General features: G+C 43.3%; 2 protein-coding genes across 2 annotated transcripts in view; both read left to right on the forward strand.

Moving 5' to 3' along the window:
* The window catches only part of LOC119337838 (deSI-like protein At4g17486), an 8,209-nt gene extending 5,393 nt beyond the window's left edge, over positions 1–2,816 (forward strand). The window contains exons 3-4 of the mRNA XM_037610069.1: positions 2,240–2,323; positions 2,408–2,816. Coding sequence (XP_037465966.1) covers positions 2,240–2,323; positions 2,408–2,523 — 200 coding nt within the window. The 3' untranslated portion in view covers positions 2,524–2,816. The remainder of the gene's footprint in view (positions 1–2,239; positions 2,324–2,407) is intronic.
* A 1,892-nt stretch (positions 2,817–4,708) lies between these two features.
* Positions 4,709–7,981, forward strand: LOC119341526 (the record flags this gene model as incomplete). Its single annotated transcript, XM_037613399.1, has 3 exons — positions 4,709–6,385; positions 6,500–6,754; positions 7,007–7,981. Coding segments are annotated over exons 1-3 (2,907 nt in total), but the record flags the coding sequence as incomplete, so codon positions are not given.
* Between the last annotated feature and the right edge of the window lie 883 nt (positions 7,982–8,864).

An 8,864-nucleotide genomic window follows, 5' to 3' on the forward strand; every position in this document is an offset into this window, starting at 1 on the left:
TCGATCGCTTGATGATACTTTCCATAAATTAATGCTTGTTTTTTGTTTTGAGGACATGAGTAGGACAAGGAAAGGAAAGTATCAATTTGGTTTAGATTATTCCAAGTTACTACGTTGGTTTTTGTTTTGGGCGGCATCGGTTTAGATTACCAAAAAATCTACAGGAAACCAAGCGGGGCGGGGGTGTGAAGAGGAAAAAACCAACACAGGGGGGCGTTCGGAGGAGCTGAGGAGAACGTACCAACTCCCCTTTAATAGTAGAGATTCGAAGATGGTATCCTCTATTTGGATAATTGCAGGCATATGGGGAACTGCATAACATCTCACCCTCCTCGATGTGCAGCTCCTCCTCGAGCTGCGGTGTGTTGGGCCAGGGTCGACTCTTTGTCATAGTCTCGTGGTATTGACCACTCTGCTGCTGGAATCAGTGCCACCGCATGATTGATCTCTTTCAGCTGATTCTTCCGAAACATGTTTCGAAGACAATGTCTTGGTAGCTTCTCTTACACTTGTGCTATCATAGTTAGCCTTGCCTCACACGGAAATAGAAGTCCATACACACATGTATAGTGGTCAATACCATGTATGCACATATTCTTGTGTAATCCAAGTGCCTAATCAAATCAAACGCTTAAACAAACCAACTCAGGTTTTGTTCCCAGCCCACCTGGCCTAGTTGTGTGTGAAGGCCCAAGTAGGGCTTGACTGTGTCCTGCCTGGGAGCACCTGGTTTTCTCACCGCCTCCTCTGGTTCAGCCACCACAAGCCTTGTTGCACCTGGACCTTCTGTTGCACTGATCCTTGCTGCTCCGCCTCGTGCGGAGGGCCAGGACATTAAGACACCGACCAAGCCCTCTCCATGGCTAAGTCGCACTACCATGCTGTTGTCTTTCTGCAGTGCCACAAGGAGCATCACACCTCCCAGTTGAACTGTGCGGCCGTTGTGCAACACAGCACCTGCCCTCGGTGAGAATGACAACTGCCATGTCTGGGTACCTTGTGGCTGTAGCTTGCGCTGCCAGTTTGCCCAGCTGTGCCGCTGTAGCTGGACTTAGCATCGGTCGCCGCTTGCTGTAGCCTAACTGCCCCAACTGCCGCTGCAGGAGACGATGTACTCCCTCTGTCCCAAAATAAGTGTCTCAACTTAGTACAAAGTTAAGACACTTATTTGAGACGGAGGGAGTAGTTGCTCGTGTGGTGACTGGGAGCACTGGGGCAACCCCATTTTTGAAGATGCAGCTGTCAGAACTATCACCGGTGCAACAATCTGCATTTCCGCATTTGTACATGGCTGCTCCATGACTGGCGTGTTTACCATCATTAACGTCATTGCGAACTATCCGCCTCTTCTACTGTGTATTGTTGATGCCGCCCACGCCACACTTGGAGAAGGCACCCATACCGCTCTTATGAGATGTGATGCCTTCGCCGCCAGGGCATATGCTGCTGTGCTGTGGTGCACCATCATTGTTGACTACACAGGCTCGCCTCTGAGAGGGTTCTCATGTTAGTGTTGCATTATTCTCTTTCAATGCTGTTTATCTTGTTGAAAAGTGGCGCAGTCGGATTGCAAACACCTCTGCTAACTGTTGGACCATTTCAGGCTAGCTAGGCTAAACTACTCTTAGAAATGCTTCGTAATCTCTTCATTTGTTGCTTGATTGATATGTGCCACATGCTCTCCCTTGTATAGGGAGATGGATAACTTGGTTCCGAACAAACTAATCATAACTTCACTAACAAATGGGATCCTATCCCTTATTTGAAGATATTTTCTTCTGATTTGATAACTAGGGGAGATAACACCCTCTCTTCTAACAAATTCTGGAGATAAACGGAACTTAACCAAGTGAAAATAGGATGCAATATAATCAAACCACTATTGTAACTAAATAACTCATCTCTTAAGTGATGGAAGTACAGTTGTCACTATAATACCTTGTGTTAACATTCCGGCACCGCACGACATATGGTCACATCAGATCTTGAATTGACTATGGTGCTGCTACTACCCGTAAGCTCTAATTAATCATGCCAATATCGTTCATGATGAGGAATACCTGCAAATGGAACTGACAAATGAAACACAAAGTCATCACTATCCAGAGGTTTCTATGCTTTATGTCAAAACATATTTTCATCATTTATTCTGTTTCAAAGTGTATTAGTACATCCTAAATTTTTTTGATTATTTTTCATTCTTAGTATATCATGAAAGATAATATCAAATTACTTTCAGGTGCATTTTGCAACTGCCTTCTACCAGAAAGTATGCGGTTGGACTCAACTGAGACAAAGAACCTCACGGACTACCATTTCTCTGGTAGATATCCATGTTCCTTTAAATTGATCGTACTATTCCAATGGGTACTCATATTTATTTTTATCTATCAATGCCTTTGACTAGATGATTCCAACTTAACCATCAATGACAACTTTGACGATGATGACATTGAAGACAAACACTTGCTTTCCGAATCTTCTGTCAGTGAAAATGCAATTGTAAAGGAAGTCCACAGGTGAAAGTTGCTTAAGCCATGCAGAATAGTTCAGTGTGCAGTTTATCATTCATTTTGTACATTGTAATTTCTGTATTCCGAAATGTAACATGCCCATTCTATTGTATTTAAGTATTGTACATACATTCAATGGCGGGTTTGGTGTCCTGGTTTCTTCTCATTCCTTGTACAATACAGTAATACCATACTGCCCTCCCTAACTATACTGAGATTCAGAGCCAGTGTGTAATCTTATTCCATTTTCTTGCAAGTCAAGCAAGGAGGCATGGTTCCTGAAAACTGCTATGTTACTATCAATGTTCAGCGTGGTTCTTTTTTCCTCCTTTTCTGGGCCCTGGTATGTTATGTTTTCCCATTGACTTAACTCTTGTTTCTTGTCCGAAGTAGTTGAGCTGCTACATATGGTTGGCCAAATTGCACCTATGTTTCTAACAGGATGCTCACAGGAGGGTGAATCTGCGCACCTAGAACACGACATTTCTCCATTCCAGCTCTATCACCGTAATGCCTGTTGTATTATTACTGTCTGGACGTAAGAACTGTCTACTTTGCTTTATGCAAAAAAAATCCTCTGGTGAAGGATTAAAAAATATATAACCATGAACATGCACGGATTGTCAAACGCTAACCTTCGTTAGCTGAAATCTCAAACGTTGCTTGGTAGATACTCCCTCCGTACCGAACTACTTGTCACACGTATGAATGTATCTAGATGTATTTTAGTTCTAGATACATCCATCTCAGCGACGAGTAATTTGGAACGGAGGGAGTACGTACTTTAGTCACAGACGTGTCTCCTACCTAAAGACTTCATACTTCGAGCAAATATAACCGCAGCAGCGCACAATAGGAGATGGCTTCCTAATTTGGACACTCAAGTCTACATGTTTATTTTAACATAAAACAATTGCAAATGCCCACACACACTCGCTCTTATGAACGCACGCACACATGCACTCTATGAGCACCTTTGAGTTGCCGAGTCGACGGGAATTTCTCCTCCCGCTGAACGAACATCATCGGAAAAACTGAAATAACTTCAGAAAAATGCAAGCACCAGTGTCAAAGTTTAGGACTTGAATCCCGATGGGCTGGTTCCATTACAAGGGACCTAACCATCTAAGCTATACAGTTCGCAAGTCTACATGTTGACATATTGAAAGAGAAGCGTCAACAAAACCATGAAGCAAATACAATACAATAGGAACAAAGTTTAAAAACGTTTTATTGTATACCGTAAAACAACAACAGTTGTTCAATTTTTGAAAAGTGGAAGACCCAAATCTCAGCATCGGTTAATACACGGAACTACCTTTATTACTACTAGGTTTTCAACCGTCATCAGAAAGAGCCAAAACGTTGCTGAGCTGAACCACATGAAAAAAGAACTACATGTCTGACTCATGCAGTCATTTCATATTTGCGCAAACTAATAATGATCTTGCGCATATAACGAAATAAACTTATGTAGGTAATGAGCCATGCACTAGATTCACCGATTTATCTAAGCATGATCTTGCAGCTCTACCAACCATGTTTAGTTCCGGGGTTCAGCTTCAATGAAAGCAACTTATGTACACTGGTAGAAAAAGAGGCTTCCGTCCAGCCCCATTAGTCGCGAAACTGTAGGAACCACGACTAATGAAGTCTTTAGTCGCGGTTCGGCAGACGAACCGCGACCAAAGGCCTGGGCCCAGGGCGCTCGGTGGCCAGCTGGTGCACGTGAGGGGCTTTAGTCGCGGTTGGCCAGGCCAACCGCGACTAAAGGTGCCCAAAGGCCTTTAGTCGCGGTTGGCCAGGCCAACCGCGACTAAAGCTCCTCCCCTATATATACCAGTTCAGCACGCTCACTTAGCCATTTGGTGCCACTTCTCTTCACAAGCTTCACAAGGGGGTGTAGGTTTGCTTTTGGTTCCTCTTATGCACACAAGGTGTTTGATGAAATGCCCCAAGAGCGTGAAACAAACATGATATGAAGTGTTGGAGCCACACTTGAGGTTCCTCATTTATTTTTTCCTCCTCGATCACGGTTAGCAACTTGAACCTTTCATGCATGTGTGTCATTGATAAAATATGCATGTGTGTTGTTCATTGTTTAATTTCTATTGTTTATAGCTAGTTAGTTTAACAAATGCATGATGGTTAATTATATATTTTATATTATAATAATGCAGATGAATCGGCAATGGATGTACGGTAACCGACTCTCCCGCGAGTTCACTACGGGTTTGAAAGATTTCCTCGTAGTGGCTAATGCGAACAAGCAGAAGGGTTTTGTTATCTGTCCATGTGTTGACTGTAAGAATCAGAAGGGTTACTCTTCCTCAAGAGAAGTTCACCTGCACCTGCTTCGGCACGGTTTCATGCCAAGCTATAATTGTTGGACCAAGCATGGAGAAAGAGGGGTTATAATGGAAGAAGATGAAGAAGGGGATGATTTCATCGATGAAAGCTATCTTGCTCATTTCGGTGATACTTTCATGGAGGATGCTGAAGGTGAAGGGGAAGGTGAAGGTGAAGAAGAGGCACGTGATGAGACCGTTGATGATCTTGGTCGGACCATTGCTGATGCACGGAGACGCTGCGAAACTGAAAAGGAGAGGGAGAATTTGGATCGCATGTTAGAGGATCACAGAAAGTCGTTGTACCCCGGATGCGATGATGGTTTGAAAAAGCTGGGCTGCACACTGGATTTGCTGAAATGGAAGGCACAGGCAGGTGTAGCTGACTCGGCATTTGAAAACTTGCTGAAAATGTTGAAGAATATGTTTCCAAAGAATAACGAGTTGCCCGCCAGTACGTACGAAGCAAAGAAGGTTGTCTGCCCTCTAGGTTTAGAGGTTCTGAAGATACATGCATGCATCAACGACTGCATCCTCTACCGCGATGAATACGAGAATTTGAATGAATGCCCGGTATGCACTGCATTGCGTTATAAGATCAGAGGCGATGACCCTGGTGACGATGTTGAGGGCGAGAAACCCAGGAAGAGGGTTCCCGCCAAGGTGATGTGGTATGCTCCTATAATACCACGGTTGAAACGTCTGTTCAGGAACAAAGAGCATGCCAAGTTGTTGCGATGGCACAAAGAGGACCGTAAGTCGGACGGGGAGTTGAGACACACCGCAGATGGAACGCAATGGAGAAAGATCGACAGAGAGTTCAAAGATTTTGCAGCTGACGCAAGGAACATAAGATTTGGTCTAAGTACAAATGGCATGAATCCTTTTGGCGAGCAGAGCTCCAGCCATAGCACCTGGCCCGTGACTCTATGCATCTACAACCTTCCTCCTTGGTTGTGCATGAAGCGGAAGTTCATTATGATGCCAGTGCTCATCCAAGGTCCGAAGCAACCCGGCAACGACATCGATGTGTACCTAAGGCCATTAGTTGATGAACTTTTACAGCTGTGGGGCAGACCTGGTGTCCGTGTGTGGGATGAGCACAAAAAAGAGGAATTTAACCTACGAGCGTTGCTTTTCCTAACCATCAACGATTGGCCTGCTCTTAGTAACCTTTCGGGACTGTCAAATAAGGGATACAATGCATGCACGCACTGCTTACATGAGACTGAAAGTGTACATTTGCCAAATTGTAAGAAGAACGTGTACCTTGGGCATCGTCGATTTCTTCCGAAAATTCATCCAGTAAGAAAGAAAGGCAAGCATTACAACGGCAAGGCAGATCACCGGCCGAAGCCTGCGGAACGCACTGGTGCTGAGGTATTTGATATGGTCAAGGATTTGAAAGTCATCTTTGGAAAGGGTCCTGGCGGACAATCAGTTCCGAAGGGAGCTGACGGGCACGCAGCCATGTGGAAGAAGAAATCTATATTCTGGGAGCTAGAATATTGGAAAGTCTTAGAAGTCCGCTCTGCAATCGACGTGATGCACGTTACGAAGAATATTTGCGTGAACCTCCTAAGCTTCTTGGGCGTGTATGGGAAGACAAATGATACAAAGGAAGCACGGCAGGACCAGCAACGTTTGAAAGACCCTGATGACCGGCATCCGGAATGGTTTCAAGGTCGTGCCAGCTACGCTCTGACCAAAGAAGAGAAGGTCATCTTTTTTGAATGCCTGAGCAGTATGAAGGTCCCGTCTGGATTCTCGTCCAATATAAAGGGAATAATAAACATGGCAGAGAAAAAGTTCCAAAACCTGAAGTCTCACGACTGCCACGTGATTATGACGCAATTGCTTCCGATTGCTTTGAGGGGGCTCCTGCCGGAAAATGTTCGAGTAGCCATTGTGAAGCTATGTGCATTCCTCAATGCAATCTCTCAGAAGGTAATCAATCCATAAGATCTACCACGGTTACAGAACGATGTGATCCAATGTCTTGTCAGTTTCGAGTTGGTGTTCCCGCCATCCTTCTTCAATATTATGACGCACCTCTTGGTTCACCTAGTCGAAGAGATTTTCATTCTCGGTCCTGTATTTCTACACAATATGTTCCCCTTCGAGAGGTTCATGGGAGTATTAAAGAAATATGTTCGTAACCGTGCTAGGCCAGAAGGAAGCATCGCCAAGGGCTATGGAAATGAGGAGGTAATTGAGTTTTGTGTTGACTTTGTTCCTGACCTTAAGCCGATTGGTCTTCCTCGATCGCGGCACGAGGGGAGACTAAGTGGAAAAGGCACGATCGGAAGGAAATCAACAATATGTATGGACGGCCATTCTCTGACTGAAGCACACCACACTGTACTGACCAATTCCAGCTTGGTGGCTCCGTACTTTGAGAAACACAAGAATATTTTACGCTCAGACAACCCGGGGAAGCCTGAATCCTGGATTAGGAAGGCCCACATGGAGACTTTCGGCAGTTGGTTGAAAAAACATTTAATGAATGACAATGATGTTGTAGATCAGCTGTACATGTTGGCCAAGACACCATCTTCGACTATAACGACTTTCCAAGGGTACGAGATAAATGGGAATACATTTTACACGATCGCCCAAGATAAAAAGAGCACCAACCAAAACAGTGGTGTCCGCTTTGATGCAGCAACCGAGAATGGGCAAAAGGTCACATATTATGGTTACATAGAGGAGATATGGGAACTTGACTATGGACCCTCCTTTAAGGTCCCTTTGTTCCGGTGCAAATGGTTCAAGCTAACAGGAGGTGGGGTAAAGGTGGACCAGCAATACGGAATGACAATGGTGGATTTCAACAATCTTGGTTACCTTGACGAACCATTCGTCCTAGCGAAAGATGTCGCTCAGGTTTTCTATGTGAAGGACATGAGTAGCAAACCGAGGAAACGGAAAGATAAGAAAACGATCAGTACATCATGCGATGATCCAAAGCGCCACATTGTTCTTTCAGGGAAAAGAAACATCGTGGGAGTGGAAGACAAGACAGACATGTCAGAAGATTATAATATGTTTGCTGAAATTCCGCCCTTCAAAGTGAACACCGACCCAAGCATTAAGTTAAATGATGAGGATGCTCCATGGATACGGCACAATCGTAAGCAAGCAGGGACACAAGGGAAGAAATGATGTGTAATAATTTATTGTACCAAACTTTGTTGAATGGATCATGTGAATTATATTACCCGTGATGTGTTTGGTGTCCATTTTCGAATGATTCGAGATACCACTGATGAATTAGTTTTATTTTTCTGAATTTTTTGATATATTATTTGTATTTTTAACATTTTGAATTGAATTAGTTTTATTTTTCTTAATTTTTTGATATATTATTTGTATTTTTAGAATTTTGAATTGAATTAGTTTTATTTTTCTGAATTTTTTGATATAATATTTGTGTTTTTAACATATTGAATTGAATTAGTTTTATTTTTCTGAATTTTTTGATATATTATTTGTATTTTTAACATTTTGAATTGAATTAGTTTTATTTTTCTTAATTTTTTGATATATTATTTGTATTTTTAGAATTTTGAATTGAATTAGTTTTATTTTTCTGAATTTTTTGATATAATATTTGTGTTTTTACCATATTGAATTGAATTAGTTTTATTTTTCTGAATTTTTTGATATATTATTTGTATTTTTAAGATTTTGAAAAAGAAAAAGTATTTTAAAAATACCTTTAGTCGCGGTTGGCCTGGCCAACCGCGACTAAAGGTCGTTGCGCGCGGGAACGCAAAAACCCGCCAAAAAACCCTTTAGTCGCGGTTGGTCTGGCCAACCGCGACTAAAGGTTACCCTTTAGTCGCGGGTCGCCTCCCCAACCGCGACTAAAGGTTACCCTTTAGTCGCGGGTCGCCTCCCCAACCGCGACTAAAGGGGGAGGGGCTATAAATACAAGGGCCCGAACCCTTTCTCGTCTTCTCCGATTCAACACCGCGCCGAAGGCCTGCCGCCGTCGCCC

This window comes from Triticum dicoccoides, chromosome 7B (assembly GCF_002162155.2).
Source record: "Triticum dicoccoides isolate Atlit2015 ecotype Zavitan chromosome 7B, WEW_v2.0, whole genome shotgun sequence".
Classification (NCBI taxonomy): domain Eukaryota; kingdom Viridiplantae; phylum Streptophyta; class Magnoliopsida; order Poales; family Poaceae; genus Triticum; species Triticum dicoccoides.